We start from the raw sequence: 27,917 nt of genomic DNA on the forward strand, positions 1-27,917 counted from the left end.
CCAGAGTCCCTTCGGTGGCTGATGGCTACACAGCAGTTCGAGGCATCCAAGGAACTGATCCTTCAGTTCACGCACAAGAACAGGATGAACACAGAAAGCGACATCAAAGGAGTGGTGCCCGGTGAGTAGGACAGACAGACAACCACAAATCCCTCCACTCAGATGAAGTTGCTCAGTTTTTTGCTAAAGGCTGCACATGGCATTGCTGCCCGGAATTAAATAATCTATTTGCTGCTTGTAAAATCACCCCATTCACGCATTCATTCATTTTGCTTTCCTTGAAAAACCATCCCAAATTCAAGCACTGTGTTTAAAATTACTCAGCCTGTTGAACAGTCCTAGTGATTATAGTCTCATCTTGCAGTGCTGTATGTCTTTAGAGATGTCTCTTGAAGAATTTTGCCATGGCTACAGAGTGCACCTTCAGCCCTGTGTGCCTCTGGAAACTCTCTTTTAAGGACGCTGCGCACTGGGATCCTGCCCATCACACGACACTAATTTTGTCAGTTTGGAGAAGTGGAAGCACTCAAACCCCCAATTCCAAAGCACCAGCCCTGTGGCAGACCTAAACCACACGACAGTTTCTCTTTAAAGCCTTGTTCCAAGAGCTGTTTTGCTCCTGCATCGCCTGAGTGATGCTGCTCAGGGGATGGGGGGAGGCCTGCAAGCAGCAGCGGCAGGGTGCAGTTTTTGGTTGAGAGTCTAATTATTGCTTCCTTGGTTTATGGATGCTTTTAGAAAGAGCTGACTCCTCATGTCACCGCTATTGTCACTGAAATAGCTATGCTCCTGTCTTGCAGGGCACTTTGCAGAAGAGACCGTGTGTGTGTGTTCTCTAATTACAAAGAGTTTCTGGATCTTCCTCGCAGCAGCACATCTGTCAGATTTCATTCAGGCTCCCCTCTTCCTTCTCACAGGCACATAAACACCCATGTTGCACTGTCACTTGCAATCTGTATCAGACTACCCACTAGTCAGAAAACAGTGAAAATGTTTTTTTTATTCCCACTTCTTCAAACCCTACCTGCTCTGGCCCCAGGGGCTGCAGGAAGACCTCACCCAGTAGCTCTGCCCATGGGTAGGGGTGATGCTTCCTCTGCTTGGCTGATATTGGCTGTCAGAGGCCCCTGGGGTAACTGTAGCTTCAGTCAGTGTGAAAGGTATCAGTCAGCACTGGAACAGACTTCATCCAGAATAGAAGAATGTCACCATTAACATCAGAGCCTAATGAAACATAGAATGGTTTGGGTTGGAAGGGACCTTAAAGATCATCAAGTTCCAACCCCCCTGCCATGGGCAGGGACACCCTCCACTGGACCAGGTTGCTAAAAGCCTCATCTGGCCTGTCTTCATCAGTGAGGGGTGAAAAAGTCTGATTTGGGTCTGTGGTATTGCTACCCAGGTCACTGCTGTAATTTCTGGTGCAGCTGGCAGGCTGGTGTTAATTAGCTTGTGTGTTGTGTGTCTGGATCTGCATCGGCACAACATGGCTTTGCAATGTAAATGCTATTTTTCTAGTAAAGTTCTGAAAAGCTGAAGGGTATGTGAGCTGCCACTAAACTGGTGATCTCCATCCCCTCCACCTCCTTTTTGCAGATCTTCCCCAGAATAAGTGATGGATCTTGTAGAAAACCTATCTCTGAGGCAATGAAATGTCCCACAGTTGGACTTGGAGTTTCCCAACCAGCTCTAAATTTGGCTTTTCTCAATTAGTCAGCTCCTTGGATTTGCAGATGAAATAAAATATATTTTACAGGAAAGAAAAATAAAATTACCTGAGTTTCCTTTAAGGAAAATTATAAAGATGCAACTGTGTGCTAGGGTGATTTATTTAAGCCATGTATAATGATATTGTCCAGGGAGGAATGCTAAGTATCAAAATGGTTTTATGACTATTATTCATGACTGATTGCTTTTTCCAGCAGTTTCATGGCAGGGGTGCATTCCTGTTTAAGGAGGGACTCCTTTTCACATGGAAACCTGAGCATCATCACACATCTTGATGCTACGGATTCTCTGCCTGCAAATACATTTAGGTATAGCAGTTGTCAGTACATTAGCCTTTGCAAACTTCAAGTGACACAGAACATGGTCATTTCTGCCTCCTTGCTGATGCTGGGTTTGTCAGGGATATTGTTGAGGAGGTTTATTATTTCTTCCCTCGCTTTTTCCCTTTAAACCCTCTCTGCAGCCCCACGCATTAAGGCTTTCCTGACCCAGCTCTGGAGGCATGCTCCATTTCTGTATGGAGAGTAAGAGAGGAGCACTATCAAAAAGATGAAACAAGCTTAACTAAAAATTTTGGAACAACCTTCTCTCTCATTCTGGGTGCACGGGAGTGTTGATGGAATGAGTGAGGACAGAAGAAAAGTAGAAATCCCAAATAAAGAGTGTGATTAAACCACAGGCCATGTGTCTCCCAGTGGATCCATAAGCAGAAGAAAGCATTTATCTGCTTTTGTTTGTTATAATCACACACCCATATTTGCTGTAGAAGCAATGACTTAAAAAGCTGGTACTTGCTTGGGAGAAAGGCTGCCATTGAGCCTGTTGCAGATATCCTGTTTCCCCTTTATTCCATTGTTGAGCTTTCCTATCTGTGTGGAGGGGTTTTTGTTTGTGATTTGTTTTATTCTTTGTTTTCCATCTGAAAGGGCTGGAAACTGTTTTGCTGTAGTTAGGGGCCATTGTGTAGTTGTTGATGATTACTGAAGGCATTGTCAAAGCAGCCTCCTGTGATTGAATTACTCCCAATACATTTAAATAATAAACTGCTAGCTTGCAGTCCCTTCCAGCTGGAAACCCCACTGTAATTTTACTCGTACGTACTGGTCAAATTAGCATATCCTGTATAACAGATCATTACAGGAGTTACAGTAGTTTCATATGTACCCATTTTGGCAGCTGATGCAAGTTCCGTAATAAAAAGAAGTAGCGTTCAAGTGGGTGAAGTATTTCTGGGATGGAAGAAAATGCAATTTTGAATTGCTGTCCAAGCAATGAACAGACTTCTCTTCTGGAGAATCACACCATTCCCATTGCCTGCTGAAAGCTTTTACTGGTCCATTTGGTTACGCTGCCTATAGTGGAAAGTGCCACTAACCTTCTGTAAGGCCTGTTTGCTCCATAGGGGTGGTGGCTCACCTGTTGGGTGGGGAAAAAAGGAAGCAAAATTTATCTGCTGTTTTTGAATCAATCCACAGGGTGAGAACAGCTTGACAGTGCTTTTCTGGGAGATGCCTCTAAAGACAACAACTAAATGTCTGGACAGTGGTCCAGCTGTAGTTGAAAGGTCCAGCAGCTGCCCTAACAACCCTGGCCTGGAGAAAATCAGCATGGGCAGTTGATGAATAATGCTCATCCAGAGAGAGTATGCATGGCAAACAAGTTAAAGCTAGACAAGGGATGTTAATAGGAGTGCAGAGTGCTGCAAATTAACATTGCCCTTATCCTCTCAGTAACCTGCCGCAGCGACATATGGCAGTGTCTGTTGCTGGTTGCAAAACCAAAGGAGAGCTGCCCACGCAACAGCTTTAGGTGGCTTTGTTTTTGAGTGATTGGCACACCTTTTGATTTTGGACAGGAATAATTAGACTTCACAAAGAGATTTTTGGTTTTATGTGGTCATAGTTTCTTCTTCAATGCTTAAGATATCTAGGTTTGCTAATTAGACCTGGTTAAATAATCCCTAATATTTTGAGTCTCTGAATTTCACCAGCTGGCTCAACACTTTGTCCTCTTTCAGAAATAGAAGTTTAAATTCATTTTTGCATCAAGGGAATTATTTTTATCCAACTGCATATTGAAATGTCATTTCTAAAACAGGCTTGATGAGCTTTGTTGACAAATATTTCAAAATATTATCCAAAAAAGTCAGCTTCAGTCATGAGTAAATTAAATATTTTGGTAATATTAATTCAGTACAGGTTTCTCACTGCCAGTTTCTCCAAAAACTTCCCCATCTCTTCCCTGTTGCCCTGTGGAACAAGAAACAAACATTCAGTGCAGCTGCAGGACAGTTGTTTTGACCCAAGTGAAATAATGCTGAGGAAGCATGGGGATCTGTTTAAAGAAGAGGAGAAATGAGTGTTTAGAGGAATTGGAAATCCTGAAGTGCCAACTGTCCTTACACCTTTTAAGGGTGTGTTGTTTAGATGGCTTTCATTATTTTGGTAGGATGCATGGTTTTTTTCTTCGCGTGGGGCAAAGGGTCTGTTTATTGGCTGGAACAGATCGACTGGCTGCAACAGATCTCTGGCGCACCAGCACCTGGCCCTGTCAGCACATCTGGGTGTGCTGGGAAATGCACCACTTGAGAAGCCCTATCAGCAGTTACCCGAGTGTCAGGCTTGATGCTTCCATGGAAACCTACCCTTGTGCAGTTCTCTGCCCCTGTGGTAGGAAACATTTCAGATGTTCCTTAAGAGAAAAATAACTGCTTGACAAAACCCCCTTTCTGCTCATCTCTAGATTAAAATTGGCGTGCTCCTGTGCACACACAGGTTACAGCTGTTCCTTTCCAGGGTTCCTTTCTAAGCTTAGAGAAATATAATATTGATGTGATTACAAAAGTGGCCAGCAAAGATCAAGCATCCAAATACACGCCAGTACTTTAGCATGCAAGACACATCATGGAGAGGAAGAAGGGGTACAGTGGTGACAAGTACTGTGTGTGTCTATGTGTGTCGATTGCAGTTAGGAAAGCTGTGGTGTTCAGGGGCTTTACTTTTCATGAAAAAAAAAATTTATCGTTCACCTTTCTTGCTACTGCGCAACACTCTGCCATGACTTTTATACATAAGCTAGTTTCCTGTTTTGTTTTGCTGTATGTATTTTATTTTTTTTCCTTAGCATCAAGCTTGGTTCTATGTACTTTCATGTTTTTTTCCCATTGGGTAAGGAGCAGAGAGAAGGTTGGAAAAGCCTTAAGTCTGCAAGTCAGTCTTTTTCCCTAACAGAGAAGATTAACTCTCCCTACAAAGCTTACCCACCTCATATCACACCTACAACTGCACTACTGGTTTAGAGCTTGTGGTGGATGAAGAGCCATGCATATAGGCTAGAGAAGGAAAGCAGGTTCCCTGGCCCCACAATGACAGATAAATTCATGTGATGCTACTACGTACAGACCTGCCAGATGTGTTCCTCTACCAGATCCTGTTTCTTGGTGGTTTAATGATGCCAAACTTATATATCCCGTGCAAGTCCCAGAGGGTAGTCTGGTAAATGTGGGAAATAGAGTTAAAACAGTTCAGGGTGCTACTTGAAGGCAGCCTTTAAGTCTTACAACAGACTGTGTGTCAGCCACAGAAATTTCTATCTCAAACAAAACCAGACAGTGATTTCTGTTGCCCTCTTGTAGATCAGCTTTCAGGAGGGACTGGATTTCTCCTGGTGGTCCCCTATTGTCCAGGAGCAGGAACTGATGGAGTTTGTGCAACTCTTTCAGGACATGCAGTACATGATAAATAGTGAGGAAGAAGAGTAAAACTGATGAGTGTAAGTCGTCTTCTGCTGGCTAGGCCTATGGGCATGGAAGAGGGGAGCCCATGCATGCCCTGGCTGTATCCCTGGGAAGGGCATTAGTGACCTCTGACAGCAGCAGGGTTTGGAGAGGATAGGGGGAAAAAGGGAGCACTCTACTGAGGACATGCCTTTTGATGCCACTGGGAAAACCCAAATATGCTAGACAATCTTTTATTTAAAAAAAAAAAGTGGGAGTGGGGTCAGCCTCTGTTTAAGTTTGAATGACTCTTTCTCACCAGTCGAGTCCTCCGCAGACTCTCACTGGCCATGCTTCAGCCTGTCACAGCTGCTTTGTGCCCAGCTGGCACACTGGCTCTTTGTCCGTAACAGTACCTTTCCTCCTGGCTTTATGGGGCAGGAACCCTGTGCAGAGGGCTGGCAGCAAGCCCTGGCACTGCCAGCACTCCCCTGCCCCACATGCACCAAGAGGGGAGAGGATGGATGAGTCTGGATGAATCTGGATGTAGATGAGTGAGGGGTTAGGAGATGAGACGTCGAGAACCACGTGGAGGCAGAGAGCTGTAAGAGGGGACCAGTGGACAGAGAAGAGAAGAAATAGGAGAGTGATAAGAGTTGTGGGAGCAAAGAAGAAAAATAGTTGGAGGGGACTTAAAGGGGCACAGGCAACAAGGGACTGGGGGGAATTAATGGCTGTATAGGAAGAGGAGAGCTAGAGGATGGAGACTGAAGGGGCTGTGACCATTTGCTTCCCCTTCCCTCCAGAACAAGTTGTCTAGCCTGAGGATTCAGTCTCAGCATTCTTCTCTTGTGAAATCTGCTCCTAAAATGTGTGCTTTACCCCTCCATACTGACCAACCCACCTGCTTTGCAGGCTGAGGGTTCCCCCATAGCTCTGGCAGTAGATAGCAGCAGTGCACATGTAGGTATCTGAAGCCTCATGATGGTCCAGACAAGGCTGCACACAGTGACATTAGAGGTATTTTTTTGTGGTGGTGGTTTTTTTTTTTCTTTTAATGTTTGTAATGTTAGAGGAATGTAAACGTTGACAAGTCACACTCTGGGAAATGCAAGAAGTGAGGTTGCCTGGGCAACCCTTGCTTGGCCTCCTGGCATGAAGGCATGATGATACAGCCTTTAATAACTTGATTACGACCTATTTTTTCCACAGGGCATAGGATGGACGAATCAGTGCATAGGACGGACGATGCTGTGGGAATGAAGCTGTTGTCTGTTCCTCATTTGTTGCAGAATTTGGAAGGTGTGTAGTGAATGAGTCAGAGGGTTGCAGAAGGAAAGAGGACAGTCTTGGTGAAATTAAGCTGAATGCTTCCTGAACACTTGTTCCCTGTGATTGCCAGGGATGTCTTTGTATAATGATGGAAATTTCCCTGGAATCGGGCTCTTCTGGTGCTGTTGCTAATCACAATTTCTTTGGTGTCTGTCTCTAGCATGCAATTCTGTGGATTGATTTGCAGAAAGCTGGAGCATTTATATCAGCGCCTACAAGGGGTATTGCTGCATGATTTTTCTCATTCTGGACACAATTTCTCTGTATTTTATCTCCCTGGCTGCAAAACAGGGATAATCTTTGTCCTTGCTCTTACAGGAAGGTGGTGGGGATGATTTCATTGGTATTGATGAAGTACATTAATATTCTGACAGCACTGTAGGAATGTCTCAGAGGAAAACTGTGATTTTGTACTCACTGAGAGGTTTGGATAATAAGGCTGAGGGACACATGTTGAATGGGAAAGGTAGAGACATCATTAATAGCTGCCCATTTGCTGACTGCAGTGAGCGTTCTGGGGGAAAAACTAATGTGTGATCATCTAATTATGTATCATAATGCATATAAGCAATTGAAGATTGCAATGGCAACCCTATGTCTGGCTTTTTCCTATCTTTTTTTGAATGTAATTACAAATACAGGATTGAAACAAATTATTGTGATCAGTTCTTTGCTATTATACTAATCGAGTTATACGGTTGCTCTCATGAAATGAGCTTCATTTTAAATGCTGTTAGTATTTATGTTCTGTGCTTTTGTTAGAAGGCTATTCCAGACTCCACATTGCTCTTGTACTGGTGTATATTTTAGCACTCAGTTCATATACCCTGTAGCTGTCCAGGTTCCTTGTCTTTCTTCCCTTCTGATTTGCTCCTGTCAGTGACTATCTTAAATCTCTTTTTCTCGTTTCCCATGCTGTGTGAGCAGACAGCATCCCCATTCCTTTGCTGAGCTGAAGTTCTCCTCTCTCTCCTCTCCATTTATAAATAGGCTTGCTAAGGCTTTAGTTTCCCAAATACTGATGACCAGAATTGTAAAAGAACACCAGTATTTCATTGTCTGAATTACAAATACTTCATGGACACAACAGACTGGTGCCCTATAGTTGCTTGTGATCAAGTAGTGTATTACCAAGTCCAACACAGTATTATCTTCCAGCAAAAGCATTTCTCATTAGTTCCTGGGTGTATTACCTTGTATTTTGCATTTTTTACTTGCTTTTGCCACACACGGTCTCAAGCTCACCCAACTTCCTCTGATGTCCTATTTCTGTGCTGTACTGCTGTCAGTGTCTCACTTTGTCACCAGCAAACTTCATTGGCACATTCCTGAGGTTTGTGCCAAGCTCACTAGCGAGGTTATTAAATGAGATTTGGGGTTTTTTGAGAATAAGACGAGTCACCCCACCACTAACCTCCTGTCATCTGCTCGTGATTTCCATTTTTCTACCTCTTATTGTTGTTTGCCCATCAGTTAGCCCCTTACTCATCTCCTAATTTCTGTATGTGACTTAAAAGCCTTCAATATTCCTTTACTCTTAGGCTTTTCAAAAGTATGATGTATGATTAAAAAAATAGAAATAAAAATAAATGAGCACAAAGGGAGTTCATGGAGGCAGAAATCCTGGAAGGTATAAATAACCCTGTGTACCAGTAACTCAGTGTGGCTGCGAGTAGGTTGCTTCAGGTCTGCATTTTGGACTGATCTACCTCCTGCTGCAGAGCTGTCATGTTCCAGGGACTGACTGAGCCTCTGTCCTGGGCTTCCATAGCTTTTTTCATGGTCAAAGAGCTGCTGACAGTATCATTTAGCAGCCAGAAAAATCCAGCAGAAGTCCATCACCACAGGACCCTTGTCATTTTGGACATCCTTTTTCAGTGGCTTGATTTGAGCTTTGTCTATTTCATCTTTGCCAAGTGATGCAGAGATGTGTGGCTTCGTTTGAAGGCTTTAAAGTTACTTGCTGATTTTGAAAGCCACGCTCCTGAAATGTGGGGGATCCCACAAGAATTCAGCAGCGCTGGGAGCTGGAAGCTGGTAGGGTTCCCCTCCCCGTGAGACTTTTAAAGTCTCCCAATGAATAGTTTTAATTTCCACCGAGATATAAAGAGTTAGCTTGTTGACAGTTTTCCTACCGAGTCCCTGAATAGGAAGCCTAGAGTGTGTGTGGGCTCTGGAGTATGGGAAAACTCTTAATGGGCCTCTGAGTAAGTGGACAAAAATATTTTTTATTTTCCACACTCATCCATCTGGTAAATCAGTCAGAACTGAAACGTTTAATGCAAATTCTTTCTGAACTAGTGACTTCAGTGCAAAATCAAACAATAAGCTGGGGGTAGGAGGAGTTTTCCTGGTGTTATTCCAGTAACTGACAGAGCAATAGTTTGCTTCCATGGGGTTTTGATAGGCATTGGCTTGGCTTCTCTTTTAAGATCTTAAAGCTGACCTATGAAGTCCAGACAGCCTAAGAGCTGTCGCTCTTCTGATGCCCGTCACAGTCGGTCAGAGACAGTCCTTTCGTGCAAAGCAGGCCACCTCCAAAGACAGAGGGCCACTTAAGTGAGAGCCAGTTCTGTAGCTGATGAATTTTTTGAAAGCCATACAGCTTATTTGTTGCCATCTGAATGATATTTTTATTATTGTACATGACTGGGGGGAAGTGGAGAACATCTGACTGGTATATATAAAGCATTAAAGGATGGAGAAAGTCGACAGAAAGATAGGTGGTGGTGGAGATTTGGGGACAGTCATTCCTCTAAAGCAGGTGGCTTAGATTTGGAGTTTTAACACATTGTAGAAGAATGGAGGAGTAAATAGCTGGTAGAACCAAAAGGCTTTCAGTAAAAAGTCAGGTGCTGTTTGCATTCTTTTTTGTAAGATTTGAGGCTAGATTTTTTTTTTCCCCCTCTATTTTCCTTCTCACGCTTTCCCTTTCCCTTTCTCTTCCTTTGCCTTCCTTGGAATGCAGATACATCTGGAATCAACTTTGGGACATTTTCACATAAGGATGCTGTGTATTCATGAAGTATAACCCCCATCAGAGCAGAAGCAAGGGTCCACTGAAGGGAGACTGCTGCATTAGGCACGGCAGAGAAGGGGTGAAATCCCCCTCGTGCTTGATCCTGGCTGCAGCTGAAGCAGAGGAGGTGCTTCTCAGTTGGAATGCAGATACATCTGGAATCAACTTTGGGACATTTTCACATAAGGATGCTGTGTATTCATGAAGTATAACCCCCATCAGAGCAGAAGCAAGGGTCCACTGAAGGGAGACTGCTGCATTAGGCACGGCAGAGAAGGGGTGAAATCCCCCTCGTGCTTGATCCTGGCTGCAGCTGAAGCAGAGGAGGTGCTTCTCAGTTCACGTAACCCACAGGCTACCCGCTGCTTGAGGGCAGAACAGCATTGCAGTGAAAAACACTAACAGGAATTAGTTCGGAAGGACTGATTCATAAGAAAGGTTAAAAGGGGGCCTGAGTGCACATGAGAAGGAAGCGTGACAATAAATAAAGAATATATGGATCATAGCAACCCCTAATGTATGAACAAAGCAGGAGCGGAAGGCAGAATAATGTCTGCCTCTGAACAGAAGTGTAACCAAGTAAAGTATTGCTTGTCTTAATTTTATTAAGTTGTGGCTCAACAAAGCATGTATTGACAAGAAAATCTACTTTCTCTTCCTGAAGAAAAAAGTAAAAATTACTTTGAGAAACAAAACCAAAACGAATTAAGAAAATCCAAAGAATATGGCATCAGGGAGTGCTTTCTGCTGAGAGAGCAGGTCAGATCTGGTCATTCTTTGACAGTTTGAGAGTGAACCCTTATGTCCACATGAGATCTGTGCAATGTGTGTTGTTTGGGTGCTGATTTTCATTGTTGCCCTTCAGCTGAAATAGTAAACTGTCATCAACAGCTTTTCAAAACCCTGTGCTGCTTCTAGTGCTTGCTTTGACTTTTTTGCTGTAGAAGGTTTGGCTTGGGCTCAATTATAGGCTTTATAACTAAGTTTTATCTAACTGCTTGAGCTGTTCTGAATTATTTGATTCCCACTTGTTCCTTTCCAGAATCTTGCTACAAAAATCATTTTGACCTTGGTCTTAGAGATTAGCTACCATCTTTTTTTATTGCTTTTTTTTTAATATAGCCCTGATCCATTGCTGAGCACTCCTGTAGTACAAATATTAATTTGACCAATTTCCTCTTTTGCTCCATCTCTGCTTTTATGCTTTTGTGAGCTTCTTGCTGCGTAGATTCTGGGGAGGAATGGATATTATCAGGTAGTAAGGAAAGTAGCATGGCAATATCCTGCTTAAGTACAATCACTAATGTAAAATACTCTTTGCTGCTTTTCTCAGAAGCGTTCCCTGTGGTTACTCTGGATAGAAGACCAGGAGTGACCTGTGAGCAGTGAATAGCTCAACTGTTTACATATAAACAGTGTTTCTTTGATTGATTATTTTTATGATACAATTTTAAAATAACAGCAGACAAATGTGTCTTTTGGTTTTTTTATAAATTAGGGTCATTTATCTCATTTCTTTCCCCAAGGCTTGCTTTTATTTTTCCCTGTCTTGCATGTTTTAAAGAGATTGCTATTCAGTGGAGTGAGGCAAAGGTCAGGGCAGGCCAGCACGGACAGCTGAGGACACCCAGCCTAATTGTGTATGCAAGAGGGGAATGGATGGATGGTCCAGAACGGGGCCACACTGCCACCTACAAAAGCAGCCAGTCTAGAAAGCAGCAGTACAAGTCTTGGCCCTAAAAACTAGTCCTAGTTCATACCCTCGTAGTGCATCGTTTTTGTGATGCTTCTTTATAGCTACAGCTGCTTCTTCTGGTTTTACCGGACTTTATGCCCTTGCAGCTGGCTCACTGATCGAGCAGCCTGGAAACAGTGGTTACACTGGCACACTTAGGTAGGGGTTCAAGCCCTTACCTAAAAATATTTGGAAAGTAAGCAGTGCCCTTCATTTTATATCCTGTGCCAACAAGAATATCTGATGAAATATTTGAGGCTTGTGTGTTACTATAGCATTGCAAAGAAACATGCAGCTGCCCAGCACTTTGAGGACATGGTGAGGTTTTAGTTCTGAAATACAAAGACATCACAGCTGATGACACCCAAGGATTTTTCTTTAAGGAAACATCTTCTGTGTAGGACACGCATCAGAACAATTTTAAATCTTTGAAATGGGGGGAAAGCGGGGAAGAGGATGAACTGACATAGTGTCCTAGCCCCTTCTTTTTGAAATCTGGATTTGAACAAACCTCAAAAGATTCCCACGAAAAATGAGTTTGAACTCCAGTCCTTTCCATGGCTTTCCAGGTGTGCATTGCAGAAATGCAACAGGTTTTGTAAGAGAGATAAGGGTCCCTCTTTGAGAGCAATCCTGCACGAGCACAGTCCTGCCTGTGAGGGTTTAAAAATGTGTAGAATCCTGAAATTCTTCTGGAAATCTTGTATCATGCTTGCTGAGACCAAGCTCCGTACTGCCCGCATTTTACATACATGCTTTAAACTGGGAGAAGGTTTGGGGTGTGAAGGAGTTCTTGGGCAGCTCTTCAGCCCCAACATTGTTAAGGGAAGGCTGGAAGAAAAGGAGGAACCTGAGATGGACTTTAGGCAGATTGTTCAGCCTTTTTATAACTCCTGTTAGTGTAATCAATAGTGTCCTGCTCTCCAGAACATCCCTCTGAATATTTGTAGTTCACAGCAACTTCTCCTTCTCGGTCTCCCCAGTAAAAGAATAATTTTGGTTTGGTTTGGTTTGATTTGTTTCAGAGATGGAAAAAGAGATCACCAGGAGACCGAAGAAAGTCTGCATTGTTAAAGTGGTGGGAACCAGGAACCTGTGGAAAAACATCGTAGTATTGTGTGTGAACTCGTAAGTCTGATCTCCTTCTGTTTGAGTAGTGTGGTTGGTGAGCTGGAAGCACTAATGGGAAGTGATGGGGGAGGTCCTCTCTTTCCCGGTGTGAGACCCTTCACTAGTGTCTTTGGCAAAAGATCCTGGAAAAACACCGGCTGTTGCAGGAAACTATTTTTTCTGGCAAACGTGCAGGAAATAATTTGCTGTTTCAGCCAGCAGCACCACACATCTTCTCAGGTGTTGTGCTGCAAGTGCATTGCTTTTGCCAGTGGTCTCACAGATCTCATATGGCCATGTGCTGGTACATGCTCATGCATGCAGACATCTGCTGCGAGCACCCGGGGTGGGATTTTTGAAACCATTAATACCACAAGAGTACAAGTTGAAGTTGTTTATGTCTGATATGCCTGTGTTGCAGAGCACGATGTTGCTTGCCAGTAAATACAAGCCTGCTCCCTTGTATAAGATCTGTCCTTGACAGGTCTTCAAAAGCAGATTACAAAGTGCTTTAGCTCTCCCAAATCATGCATGGGACACGCAGGGAGAATGTGCTATGTCACACAGAGCAATGTGATGCCTGCAGCCTAAGGCTTTGGCTTGGACATGCCAAACCAGGCATCTGCCTGAGGGTTTTGCAGGTTACAGGCTCTGAGACCTGCTGCCCAAACCTGAGCCCCTTGTAAAGAGGAAATAGATGGGCTGGAAATCTAGCCTCTAGCCAAACCCAACTTCTGGGGGGGGCATTGAGGGTGGATTTTTCAATCTTATAAAATGCCCATTTTAATTTCTTTGGTGATTTTTTTTTCCTGTGGGAGGTGGGGAGAAGACTGGAAATCCCCCATCCACGCCCTGTTTAGAAGCACATAGCTCTTGTGTCTTTCTCTTCATCACTTCAGGGCACTACCCTGCAGCCTTCTCTGCTGTTGACAGGCACATGGATCAGTCATAACCCAGCGGGGACAACCCCTGTGCTGGGCAGATAGTCACCCAGAAGCACACAGACTTCAGGGGTCTGTCTCCAGTGGCATCGGTTGCAGAACCAACTCTGGTTTTACAATTTTGTGTGTCTCTCCCACCTACCAACGGGTGACTCCCTCTGCTCTGAAACAGCATTTTCCTCTTAGGCTGAGCTGTTAGATTTAATAGCCAGTGTTAACTGGTTTTGTGAAAAACCTTCATGTGGGGAATCCTCCCCTTCTCCCTCACCCTCTTTCATTACACACATTTGGAAATTCCCTAGACCAGAACTAGGCAGCCCAAATAATAACTTCTGGCAAGAGCACGCAGAGGCTGTTTGCCATCCAAGTACAGTGTGAAGCAGATGAGTGTTTAAGGAAATAGCTTTCGCGTTTGTTTTTAGGGGGTGGGAAAAAAACCCTGTTTTATTTTAATCCTGTTATTCTTGTTAGATGGGGCTGTGCTAAATTTTTGTAGCGTGGAACACAGACAAGGAACCTTATGCAGGGAATTATGAGACATAAAGGCAAGATAAATGTATTTAGTTTTAAAAGCAACTGTTCTGAGCTGCTCAGCAAGTTAAGACCGTAGAGTAATTCCTGGGGAAGCAGGCTGGAAAGCAAAGTGCAAATGATAGATTAATTTGGTTTATAGGATATGGCCTAAAAAATAACTTCAGCAAGTGTGTTTGCATGCACAGGAGAGAGAGAGAGAAAGAGAGGTAGAGAAGATACACACTGGTTAACTCTGCCTTCTTATTAAATCTTGTTTTGCTGATTAATATTTTACTTATGGGAGGAGTCTGTTATAATTTAGATATCCAAAGCAAATGGCATTGTTGTGTAACAGCAAGTACTTGTGTTAGGTGTTTATCAGGGGAGGGTGTTTGGTATTGGAGGCGTAGTTTTGAACTCTAGCATTGGTTCACAAGATCACAATAGAAATTCCCCAGGCCCTGAGCTGTCACGCACTCAGCGATTGCATATTCCCCCAGCTGTTTCTATGGTTATATTAATATCCAGTTTACACTGACAGAGCTTCAAATTCCTGACATTCAGGAGGATAGAAGTATATCAGTATAATGTAGCTGCCATTCATTTTTTGGAGACCTGGATCTGTGCCTGCCACTCTGGCAAGCACAACTAATTTGTGACATGAGTTTTGTCTGGTCTAAATGCCAGGGGCAGGAGACCCTTCCCGGTGGGGGTATTTGTGCTGTGATGGGGGCAGTTGGGAGCATTGACCACCTGTAGCAGCTCTGCTGCAGCTTTGCACCATGTCGGGGGTGATGTTAGGGCTTCTTATCTGACTTCTGTACCTCCAGCCCCTGCTCTCCTTTCCTTTTTATTCCCTTCTCTTTTTCTTTTCCCTTCTCTTTTTCTTTTCCCTTCTCTTTTTCTTTTTTGGAAGGAGGTAGGGTGAGACAGAAGAAAAGAGTGAAATGCAGTGGCAAGATGTTGATCACTGGCATCGTGAGAAACTTTTAAAAGAATGGGAGATGCATTGCTATGAAGGGTGGTGTAAATGTGTAGATTGAATTAGGGTTTATTGTTTTATAATTGTAATAATCATTGCAGTGCAATGTGTGACTTCAAATACTTGTTTCTAGGGGATTTGCAGTTGTAGCAAACTAACTAACTGAGATGCAATCTTTAGTACAACCAAATGCCTTGGGCAGGTGGGTCTTCCTGGAAGGCACATCTGTATTGTGTAGTGTTTTGCTGTCTAAGCACACAGGCTGCTTCATCACAGCAGCACTGACTCTGTGGCCGTCAGAGGAGGCAGTGGGAACAGAGAGACATCCTTCTCAAGATAAAGGAGTTCTGGAATATATTGGGAAAACCAGTCACACAGTCCATATAAAGTTGCTCATTCCCCCATCTTGAGCAACAAATGAAACCAGTAAATTGCAAATGTCTGGTTGAATGGGGATTTTTCTTTGGTTTCTTTTGATCATTGCTTATTTTTACAGTAGCACGTAGGAGTCTGAGTTGAGTCTTTTTGCCCTAGGTATTGTATTCATGTTCCCACACTGAATTATGTTGCTGTGCATGGTTGCCTTCTCAGCCATGATCTCCTCTTGTCCTCTCCTGTTTCCCCCAGGCTGACTGGTTATGGCATACACCACTGTTTTGCAAAAAGCATGATGGGGCACGAAGCGAAGATGGCGATTACCCACAACTTCTATGCGGATTACTACACCATGGCTGGGATTGCACTGGCATCCTGCCTAGCCATGTGCCCAGTGGTCGGCTTTCTGGGGAGGAGAGGAGGACTCCTGCTTTTCATGATCCTTACAGCTCTGGCATCGCTTCTGCAGCTGGGCCTTCTCAACTGTAAGTTGGACATGAGAGCTTTTCAGGACCACGCAAGTTTGACATGCAAATAAGGGACCAGGAAATACTAGCATTTCCTTTGCCTTTCTCAGATTTGACATGCTGTACACCTTCTTAGTTTAAGAAGATGAATTAATCCAAAGGATTCCCCAAACACTTAGGTTCATTAACAAAAGGCGTTGTGTTCTGGATGAGTCCCTGTGGTGAAGTTTGTTGAGCATTGGGGCTGCTTATAGGGCTGTCACTTAAAAACAAACAAAGAAAAAACACTTCTAATTTTGTTTCAGTGAAATACCCTCTGGGGAAAGAGCTGGGTAAGGGTTGGGAAGGGAAATCTTTCCCACTTGAGTCTGCTTCTCGAATGGCCTCTGAACATGCAGAAGGTAAAGGAAAAGGTGTATGTCCTCTGCCTGCTCTGAGTGTATTGTTACATGTGAGTAATATACACAAAGCATGGAAATAGGCACCTGAAAGCCCACACTTTAACACAGTGTGTAGGTACAGCCCATGTGAACTTATACACATGATCTCGTGAGATGGCACGGCTTTTCAAATGGGTTGTTCCCATCAAAAGCAAGAGCATCCCACCTCCTTCTTTACAGGCAGTGACCTTTCTCTGGCCCTTTTGAACTGCTTCAGCTATTAAAATGGCTACAGAAATATTCTCTCTCCTTTTTTTATTTCCTTGTCTTAATTTTCTGTTGGTGGAGGAAGTTGAATGTGATGGATCAGAAAGGTGTTGAAGCAGAGGAAAGGTGAGATGTACTTTGCCACTCTCATAGCTGCCAACCCTTAGACCCCAGTCCCATGAAACCTCACCCCAACAAAGGGGGGAAGAGAGTTGAGACATGCTTTGGACAAACTGGATACGAGACGAACAACAGAACACTGGTTGTTACTGGTTTTAATTTCTAAGTTTAGAAATCATTAAGGGTCTTAATGAGAAAGAGGTTTTTGGACTGAGGATGGAAAGATTTCACATTCCCACACGCTGAAGGCAGCCCCAAGCCAGCACGAATTGTCCATATTTACAGACCGTGTTTCCTGAAAGCGTTTACTAAGTTAGCCCTTAGCAAACACGCTATTTGTGGAAAGGTAGGAGGGAAACAGGGAACCTCTTTCATGACACGGAGGAAACCTGAAAATCACATGTGTTTGCTCCCGGCTTGGCACAGATGTTTACATTCCCTTTGAGCACATGTTTACCATGTCCAGCTGTCCCAGCTAAGGGTGGGAGAAGCCCCCGGCCCCATCTCATCCCCAGCCCATTGACGATGTGACTGTTCACATGCAGATGCATGCTCTGTGTGTGTGCAGCCTCCCAAATATCCACGTTCTTGTGATGGTGCTCATCGGGGTCTCTCTACACTAGATTCATCTAATTTTTTATTTTTTTTAAGGACATCAGATGTTTGTTGAGGCTGTTGAAGTAACAAATATGCAATTGCATGTGGAGAGGAAGTGTGCCAGAGCTGTTACTCTGCTCCAGAGCCATGAAAATGTGGTTGCAGTTTTTCAACAACAAAAAAGGGGTGAGGGAGGTGGAAAGGAACACCCTGTAGGAGTCATTACAACCTTTTCTATAACGGGTTTAGGTGGTTTTATGAGAAAAGTTGCTAAAACTAAGAGCAGCCATGGGCTCCAGGTGCTTTCTGCTACGTTGGCACCTAGACTTCTTTCAAGGCCAGGCAGCCATCAGCCTTACCCACTCTGGCCTCATCCCTTTGTGAGAAGAGAAGGGAAAGGCACCCTCGAACTTCAGACAGCTCATCTCCCCCCACTCTAGACCATACCTCCCTTCTTCTTCAGAAGAGCTAGACAGTGTTTGGAGAGAAGTAGTGATTATGAAATCTGTTACAGCCTCCTCCATGTTTTTGTTTAGCATAATTTGGGTGTAATTAGCAGATCAAATCAAAATTTGAGAAGGAGGATGAGAGAAGAAGAGGGGTATTCTCCATCAACAGCAAACCCACAGTGGACCTTGAAGCTCGCCATGGCCAGCTCTTCCTCCAGACCCCAGGGTGTCGCCTGGGATGTCGCAGGAGCCTGGTCGGACACCACCAGCAGAGCTGTGCCCAGCTCGTGCCACCGCCCTTCCCCCTGCTGCCCAGTACTGCCATGTGCTACTGTGCGGTTAGGACGTGTGGCAGCCGCTGGCTAGGGGGACGTGGAGCACCAGCTCAGGGTTTTGGTAAGGAAGAGGTCTCCCACCTGTGCTTTCTTACTAAAGTTCTGTTGGCCATTGTCTCAGGGCTGCAGCAGGAGATCAGTTTCTCTTCTCCCCCTTCCTACAAATAAAGAGACCTTTGTGTTAATCCCAGTGGTAATTCTGGGGCTTTTAAAAATGCTTTACCACTGTGTTTGTTACCACTGTCTCATTAGCATGCTGTCCTCCAACTGAAAGGGGCCTGGAAATGGCATGTCCTATCTGGTGGCTAGGAGAAAATGGGCCAGTTTATGGCATGGGAAAAGAGAAGTATGTGGGGGGCTAACAGGGATATGTGGGATTTACCTTCTCTTTGGGTTTTTTGTTTGTGTGGGGTTTTTTATAAATTGCATAGGTAACAAGAGTATGTTGTTGTTTTCTCTCCCTTTCTCTCTTATTTTTATCTTACTCTAACTTCTGTCGTCTCGGATCCAGTGATTGGAAAATACAGTCAACTTCCAGACTCAGGTATGGTTTACAGATGTATCTGCATCATGCCAGAAGCACTCCCCTGGGAGTGGTTAGATCTGAAAGGCCGGGGCCAAAGGATCCAGAGCAGAGCTACTGCTGCAGAGGGGTGCAGGGGAAAGCCCACATCTGTGCAATGCCTTGGGACCCACTTGTAGGCAGGCCCATTTGTTTATATGCAGTCTCTTGGTGTAGCATCTTCTCCACATCATCTGACTTGCCTCTTGTGATGGGTTAGCTCTGCATGTCAAAAGAGGGTGCAGAGGTCCCCCAAGGTTTGTTTTTAGATATGGGGCAATGCTTTCTCAGAAAGTCTCCTTCTCAGAAGCAATGTTCCCACTTTGATCTTTTCCATAAGGGTCTGAGGTGCCAAAGTCCCTTTTCATAAGAGGACTTAAACACCTTAGAAAATACTTCCCCAGGCACCTTATCCCATCCTGGAGTACCATAGTAGCAATGCAGTGACAGGCTGCAGGGGAACAAAATTTACTTTTCTATGTTTGATATAACAGACCTGTCCTTGCCTGGCTTTTCCAAGGTCTGTTCTGCTGAGCAGTCACGACTCCCTGCAAAGTCAGTGGTGCAGCCTCACCAGCTGTGCAAGGGCTGCCAGGGAGCCTCAGACACCCTTAGTTTGCAAGGTGCTGTGCTCACATCCCTGTCTGCTGACAGCATTTGCTCTCTCCCAAAGACTTAGGCTGCATTGCAGGCAGGGCTTAGTCCTGAGATGGATGTTTTGGAAGTTGTAAGCTGAAAGCTTCTGCATACCTTTTGCTCTCCTGAGAGCTGATATATTCAGTAAGAAAAAAAGCAGGTGTTACTTGTCGTTGGATCCAACCCAGAGAGTGCACCTGCTTGGGACCACACGCTGATGAGCAGCCCTTCCTCTGGGCAGATCTTGGGACTTGGCTGTAGGAAGGGGGGGGGCTGTTGGATGCAAAGCTCCAGTCCTTTCCCCAGTGCTCTCGTAGGGCGTAATGTGTTCCCCTCGTATGGCACAGCAGTCTCTGCAAACAACATGGCCTCCTCGCTGGCCAGGACAGACCATGTGAGCTTGTACAGCCCTGGATCAGATATCCCACCCCTGCCCGCAGAAGGTGGCGAGCGGGGATCAGGAGACAGTGTTCTTTAGCTTTGTTTAGATTTACTGGGGTTTCTCCCTGTGCTTGATAGACACTGTTCACTCCCAGAAACCTTGCTGCCATCCAGCTGTGAAATGATTGAGCAAACAGCCTTGCTGGACACGGTGACTTAAGGGAGAGCTTCACCATCCATAGCATCGGCTTTTCTCGCCCAGCATTGTCAGGCAAAGGCTGTCAAGCTGGGGGTTACAGCAGAGTCTGCAGATTGATCACGTGCAGGGGCTTAGCACGGAGATGGGAGCGCTTTTATTCCTTTCAGTTCTTGTCCTGCGTGCCTCCCCAGTGCCTAAGCCACCAAGCAGGTGTTTAGTGACTTGATGAAGGCTGCCTGCCTCCGCTAGTCTGTCAAGCGTGGGAAGGCAGTAGCTGGTGCCTAAAAGACTGCCCAAAGATGTGTTTTTTCTTGGGTTTTACCTTTTTGTGGTGGCTGGGCATAAATAATTCAGGGATAGCTGCCATTTTTGGCACGACATTATGATTTTTTTTCACATATGTTTGTGTCTTGGGTGCTTGGGGAATGGATTTTATAAATACCAGTTTTAAATTAGTATTACAAAAATGACTCAAATTCTTGTCTAGCGAGAATGAGTAACATAAACCTGTATTCTGTTTTCTTCCTTGGAAGTTTGGCCTCGTTCTTGCTTTTTATAAACACACTTGTCTTGGCAGGTATGAGTGACAGTGTCAAAGACAAATTCTCTACCGCGTTTTCCATCGTGGGTATGTTTTCTTCACACGCCGTTGGAAGCCTCAGCGTGTTCTTCTGTGCTGAAATCACACCCACAGTAATCAGGTGAGACATTGGAGCCCCCCGCTTCAAAGGATGGGGATGAAATTATCCTCATTTGATTGATAACTGTCTGTGTAGCTGAACACATTTTATGGCAGGGGAAATTCCCCATAATCAGAGACCTTGCAGCAATTATTTGGCTGCTGTTTAATTTAACTTTGCTGCAGGCAGTGTGCCTAAGCCGATGCCTGCCTGTAGACAGAGAGGCTTTGCTTCCAATGGCTCCACCTTGTGTCCCATAGTGGTGATCATCAGCAGGGCAGGCATCATATCAATTGCGATTCTTTGCAGTGTGGTGAGATTTTAACTGCTTAGCTGAACCAGGCCATGCAGGTGAACCGCGTTATCGCTTTGCTTACTCTGCTGGCTTTGTACAAGCAATGACCTTGTGAGTCTGGGGCTTGGTATTCAAAGAGGAATTCCACCGGTGTGCAGGGGAGGATGTGTGCAGGCAATCCCTGCCTCTGTAGGGCAGGTTAATCAGGCCATCTGTAGGGGTGCTTCGGTGGAAAGGGGGTGTTGCAAGGTGTGGTGTTAAATGTTTTTGGTGCGTATAGGTGCTCTGAGAGTCTCCAATCCTGCCTCTCCTACAGCACCACTGTGAGGGGTCTGTGCCTTTATTGCAGATAAAGTCATCTTTCTCTTTGCACCCAGATCTATCTAAGCAGAGGCTCAGAGTTTTCTAAAGAGGAGCGCTTTCGTCCTAGACAATAGTAGAAATCAGGCAGATGATCTTCACTGGAAAGCTTCCCATAAAATGGCTTTGTATAGTCAGGTTTTTGTACCATTTTATGTATTGGCTGTTATCTTTCACAGCACAAAGGTTGTGCTTGTGTGTTCTGGATTATGCTTTCAGCAATGCCACAGCAATTCAGGAGTCTGCCCTGACTCCGTTGAATTTCCCAGGAATGTAGGTCATATGGGTGGGAGGGAGAGACGTTGGAGGGCAGAGGATACTCTTATTTTATTTTATTTTTCTCCAAATTATATGCTTTTTCAAAAACTTTGCAAAAGTATTATAGCAAAACTGTCAGCTGAGTATCCAGAGTCTTCTTGATCTGTGGCCTTTCTCCCCAGCTCTCTGGCTTTGTGGATTTTACAGATAACATTATTTCCACAGGGAAATGCAGTGTGAGTAGTGAGGAGATTATGCAGCAGCCCAAAACACTAACAGCTATTTACTTATGTGCATGTCAGTCAGTTTGGTGTTTTTATGCCTCTTTAATTTTCTCTTTGTCTCTGTTTGAAAGACATATGGATAAGGAATTGGCCACATCAAAACCAGAAGAGAATCTGCCAAGTAGGGTCAGATGTGCCGTGTTAACTTAGCAAGCTTTTTGCCTTAAATTACTTATGTTGCTGCAGTGAAGGGGGCAAAATCCTGTCTGGGAGACGAAATTCTGTTTCATAGAATCATACAATCGTAGAATAGTTTTAGTTGGAAGTGACCTTAAGGATCATCCAGTTCCAATCCCCCTGCCATGGGCAAGGACACCCTCCACTAGCCCAGGTTGCTCAAAGCCTCAACCAGCCTGCCCTTGAACGCTTCCAGGGATGGGGCATCCACAGCTTCTCTGGGCAACCTGTTCCAGTGGCTCATCACTCTCACAGTAACCCCCCCATCTCTGAGCAGGGAGAACAGCATTGCCATTATCAGGGTAGCAGAGACATGATCGCCAACCCATAGCACCTGTCCAGCTCTACCGCCATGTTGTTGAGATGAATGGTTACAACAGCAGAGGAGATAAACAGCCACCTTCATCGCCAAGAGGTGCCACTGGCTCCAGTGAGACAAAGGTCCTTTGCTGTCACACAGCACAGAGGGTCCTTCAGACCCTGGCACTGCACCCCAGTCTCCTGGAGATAGGTCAGAGGGCTTCACCAGAGAGTTCCCACTCCCCGCACCAGGCGTTTCCATTCAGGGCTCCTTCCAAATGCTGAATTTAAGCACTAAGTGGCACCGATAATCCATCTCTAATAATCTTGATGGGAACACCACTGAACACCATTTCAGGGCTATGAAATAGGAATAGGCTGAGGAAAGCACAGTGTGTCCTCTCCCCAACCTCTTGGTCACTAACAAGTGAAAAAGCACTGATTTCCTCTCTCTGTGTCCTGCCTTTGCCCCCACCCAAAGAAATGAAGAATGATCAGCAATGGGCGAATTAGGAGCTTTACCCATCAACAGCTGTCTTAAGCCGAATTTCCAGTGGGGTGCAGTGCTGTTTACTGGGACCTGAACCAGGCTTGGCTTTTCAAAGGTGGTGCTTTGCCCCATGAGGCCAAGGATGTCCTGGCATGTTACTGAAGGACTGAGCGCACAACAGAGTCACCTGTGTACACGAAAGGCAGGGAAAACCATGGAAGTTTTTGGAGACTGGCTTCAAGAAGTGGCTGAGCTGACTGGACACAGTCCTAAAAAACCTGGTCTGAACTCAGTGTTGGTCCCATTTTGTGTAGGGGGCTGGAGTAGATGTTCTCTCAAAGCCCTGCTCCAACCAGAGCATCTCTCTGGCTCTTCTGTATTCCGAGCCTGTCATCCTGTTTGCTCAAGACAGGCAAATGGCAACCCAAAGATCAGATTAGCATTTCTCTGTTCTCCTGAACAGTGCTGAGAAGGGCAAGTCCCCCTTCTTAGGTTTAGCCTGGTTGGAGCAAAGGATATCAGCGAGGATATTTTGCTGTTGTCTGAAAAAAACACTGTGGTAGCGAGTGAGGAAATTCTCCCCCATGATCAGGGAGGCCTAAAATTTTGGACCAAGGTTGTTTTTTGATTCATCCACATCAGGACCGTAAGGCTCATATAAACCATCCTGCCTCACTGCCACTGGGCAAGCAGGGGTCAGGGAGGTGGGAAAGCCCCCCACAGCAGCCGCTGCCAGGCAGAGGTGTGAGGAGAGAAGCTGGGGCTCACCGTGGGTGCCAGCAGCCCTCATGCTCCCTCAGCTCTGCTCTGCACCTCAGAGAGTGTTTGAAGTGCAGAGACCAATCCCCTGCCATGGGAGACCTCGTACTGAGGAGGAGTGGTGTCCTGAAACACCCCGGATGTTTTTGGTTTCCACTTGCTGCCCCACGGCACCCGTGAAGACAGTGTGAATTATGAAGGCACTGCCTCGCTTGCCCTGTGCCTGTTTTCCTGATGTGCACATGAAACCCAAAAAATTCCTGACAGTATTTTCAGTTTTCTTTTTTTTTTTTTCCATTTTCGTATTTTCAGCATAGTTAAACAAATAAAAAATCTTCTGGGATGCATGCCAAAATGTATTTTCAAGCCACCTTCTGACTGTTTTTGGTGGTGCTGGATAAAGTAATGCCTGCTCTAATTACTGACGTTGTACGGAAAAACTTTTTTTCCCCCTCCAAATCTGAAGCTGCTTGACCTGCAATGACAGAGCTGTCTTTGTTGTTGCCTTTTCCTGTTTTCTTTCAGCTTGCTTGATGCCCTTCTACAGCAGCTTTTAAAACTCACCTCAGGTCCTTCTCAGTGGTTGAGATACAATCTAGCGGTAGCAAACACCAATGTAAATGAGCTGAGCTTTTGTTTCTCCGGAGCCAACTTGGAGAGCGATTTGCCATGCGTACAGGGCTGGTTGTGTTGATTACTTATGTGAGTGTATTAATGAAGTTGCAGGGAGGCCACTTGCACAATGGCCACATTCAGCTGGCTTTCTAAATTGCTGTTGGAAAGCTGGCAATTTGTTAATAAGGGCTTTTGCCATATTTGGGGAAATTACTGTTGTCTGTGAAAGATTCTCTGCCAAGCCTGGAAAACTAGAAGGTACAGACATGAATTTTTGATCCAGTTGGTGTCCCAAGAGCATCTTTTGAAACCTGCGCTTGCTGCCCTTCAGCTGTCAAGTAGAAAGCAGGGGATTTTGGAAAGGACTGAGTGAAGATCAGCTTTAACATGGTAGTTGGCTGAGAGAATGTGGCATTTGTAGGTTTATAGTGCTGTGATTTGTAGTATGGTCAATACTGGAAATTCAGGTATTGACCATACTAGAAATCACAGCACTATAAACCTATATTTCAAGCTGGTGAAACTTTTTTCCCCAAGAAGTTGATGTCAAGCAGTACATTTGCCTTCTGCAGTTGTCTTCCATAAGGTCCGGTTATCATTAGTTGATACATATCTGCCCTTGGGCCAGGAACTGAAGCTCCTGAGCCCATTGGATCAGTAGAGGGTTTGGGAATAGCTGGCATCTCCTGGAGGAGCTGCAGAAAGCGGGCTGCCCTTGTGAGCTGGGTGGGGGACCAGGGAGCAGGGTGCCAGAGATTAAGCTCATGGGGGGACCTCCCTCTGCAGGTGGCAGGGCCTGTGGAAAATCAAGGACAAGATGCTGCTCCTAGAACTGTTGCTAAAATGAGTCACTTGAGGGTGATGCTCTGCTGGCTGGAGACTTTGGTTGTGCCGCGGCAGGAGGAGGGAATGGTCTGTCCTGGAGAAACACCTGCAGTGCTGCTTCTGTGCAGGGTCACCCAGTGGGGACACAACCCAGGAGCATGGACTGTGCCTCAATGTGAGGTGGTGTGTGACCAGAGGTGTGCCAGGCATGCTGGCTCCAGGACCTGGAGAGATGTTGATGAGCATGATGGGGAATTGCAAGAGAGGTTGCTTGCATAGCTGAGCATCAGGAAGGAGCCCTGAACTTGGCTTGCCCAAGCGACTTTCATGCTTGTGACTGGGGGGAGTTGAGGTTATTTTCACACTTTTTTTTTTTTAAGCTTTAATGTGTTTTCACTTTTTTTGGAGTCCATGCATGTGTATTCTCAATATATGAGCACATTGCATTTAATAAATAAGCATTTGTGCCATAAAGAATATCTTATATAATGTTATCTATTTACAATTTACTCGTTTCACCAATGTTAACCTTGTAACCCCTTACTGTGATACAAGAATACACAAGAAGAGTAAGAGAGAGTGAAGTGAGGGACCTACCTCAACTTGTACAGTGAGTTAATAGGAGGTCTCAGAAATTAATCCCAAACTCTTGTTCTCCTTTTCTGACCACTAGCTATCTTCTTTTTTTTTTTTTTCCTGAAAATGATATGTGTTATTACAATGTCAGTGTGTTGAGAGGTTCCAGCCACAACACATTTTTATGGAGATATTTCAACACTCAGCATTTGGTATAACGGATCGAGGCAGTGGCATGTAAAGTTTAACCTCCTGCCTCTGCTGCTGATAGACCAGATACTCTAGTGGCAGCCCAAACTAATTTCTGTACCTACTGCTTCTTGGTGTGTCTTGTGGAAGCAGGGGAAGGCTCGCATGCTAAGCAAAATATGGTTTTCCCTCACTGAATATAGGAATGCTTGGAAATGGGAAGACTTCAGAGGGCCATCTCCACACTCACATGGCCAAGAAGGCCAACGGCATCCTGGCCTGCATCAGCAATAGTGTGGCCAGCAGGACTAGGGAAGGGATTGTGCCCCTGTACTCGGCACTGGTGAGGCCCCACCTTGAATCCTGTGTTCAGTTTTGGGCCCCTCGCCACAAGAAGGACATTGAGGTGCTGGAGCAGGTCCAGAGAAGGGCAATGAAGCTGGTGAAGGGTCTGGAGCACAGGTCTTATGAGGAGCAGCTGAGGGAGCTGGGGTTGTTCAGTCTAGAGAAGAGGAGGCTGAGAGGAGACCTCATCACTCTCTACAACTACCTGAAAGGAGGGTGTAGTGAGGTGGGTGCTGGCCTCTTCTCTAAAGTAACAAGTGATAGGACAAGAGGAAATGGCCTCAGGTTGAGTCGGGGAGGTTTAGGCTGGATATTAAAAAAAAATTCTTCACTGAAAGAGTGATCAGGCATTGGAACAGGCTAACCCAGGAAAAGGTGGGGTTGCCTGGAGGTGTTCGAGAAATGTGTAGATGTGGTGCTTCGGGACATGGTTTAGTGAGTTAGGCGGTGTTGGGTTGATGGTTGGACTTGATGATCCTTGAGGTCTTTTCCAACCTTAATGATTCTATGATTCTACATGATAAAGCTCCTCTTTTCCTTATGTGGGGGCAGTTGTATGGGTGTGAGAAGATACTTTAGTGCATATAGTTGTTTCCCCACACTGAGGCAAATAGGCAGCAGTGACCTACAAGAGCAAAGCATACTGGAGTAACTGTGCAGTATGAAAGCTGCAAGCAAACCAGCGGGTGGTCTGGGGGACCCCTCAGGGGTGTGGACTCCCCACCCTGGTGCTGATGGGGCTGCGCTGGCGGGGCTCTCACCTCTGCTGTGTTTGCAGGGGAGGTGGACTGGGGCTGGTCCTGGCCAGTGCAGGCTTCGGCCGCCTGACCGCCCCCATCATGGAGCTGCACAACCAGAAAGGCTACTTCCTCCACCACGTCATCTTCGCTTGCTGTACACTCATCTGCATCATCTGTATCCTGCTGCTGCCGGAGAGCAAGAACCAGAACCTGCCCGAGAACATCCCGGATGGGGAACATTACACCCGGCAGCCCCTCCTGCCGCACAAGAAGGGGGAGCAGCCCCTGCTCCTGACAAACTCTGAACTCAAGGATTACTCCGGCCTCCACGACTCAGCAGCTGTGAGCGATGGGATCTCCGAGAACACCACTGCCAATGGGATGAAGTCGATGTAACTGGGTGGAATTTTTTTCCTTCTTTTTTTTTTGGTTGTGTTGGTTTTTTCCTTCTCTTTCTTTTGTATTTTATTTGATGCTGTTGTGCAGGAGGAGCAGCACTTTGGGCAAAGGTGTTTTGCACAGGTTTTACAAACCAGTGATGGAGCAGATACAGACTTGGGGGAATTCAACTCTGCTGCTAAAGCAACTTCTGGCATTTTCAACTGTTGTGCAGATTGCTCTTGAAAAAAAGTTATGGGGGAAAAGACTCATCTGAGAAAAGACCTGACTGGAGGTAGCCCTTCAGAACTCATTTTTTCCTGCCATTAAATATGTATATTTATTTTGATTTATTCTCAAGAAGCACTTTATTTCCTTTTCCTTTCATAGATCACAAAAATGAAGCCATCTTATTATAAGAGGTGCAGCCATTCCAAGAAAGAAACCATGTGGGGGGGGGGGGTTTTCTGTTTTGTTTTTGTGTTTCTCTAAAGGAAAGAGGGATCCACTGCAAAGTTGAATGGACTGAAATTTAGACTTGTGCAACATTGTTCTGCCTGTCTAGAAAGTCCAAGCGCCCAGGTTGCCTGCTGTGTTTGTATACACCAAAAAAAAAAAAAAAAAAAAAAAAGAAAAAAAGAAAAACCTGTTGTGACTCAAACTCTGACTGCATTTTAGGCAGCTTATGATTGTTTTTATAGCCCATGTGCACTTAAAAGTTACTTTCTAAATTAGTACTTTTTGTTTTCACCAAATGCAGTGAAGAAAATCCTACCCAAACAAGCTGATTCTTCAATGAAAGT

The 27,917-nt window shown here is 45.1% G+C and overlaps 1 protein-coding gene across 1 annotated transcript; it reads left to right on the forward strand.

Annotated features, from left to right (window-relative positions):
- SLC22A23 (solute carrier family 22, member 23) lies at positions 1-27,717 on the forward strand. The gene is made up of 6 exons (XM_010080746.1): positions 1-121; positions 12,555-12,657; positions 15,703-15,935; positions 18,577-18,609; positions 20,421-20,544; positions 26,775-27,717. Exons 1-6 carry the CDS (start codon positions 22-24, stop codon positions 27,130-27,132), a joined length of 951 nt encoding a protein of 316 aa, XP_010079048.1. The 5' UTR covers positions 1-21; the 3' UTR covers positions 27,133-27,717.
- Positions 27,718-27,917: the final 200 nt, after the last annotated feature.

This window comes from Pterocles gutturalis, unplaced genomic scaffold, assembly GCF_000699245.1.
Source record: "Pterocles gutturalis isolate BGI_N339 unplaced genomic scaffold, ASM69924v1 scaffold31489, whole genome shotgun sequence".
NCBI lineage: Eukaryota > Metazoa > Chordata > Aves > Pterocliformes > Pteroclidae > Pterocles > Pterocles gutturalis.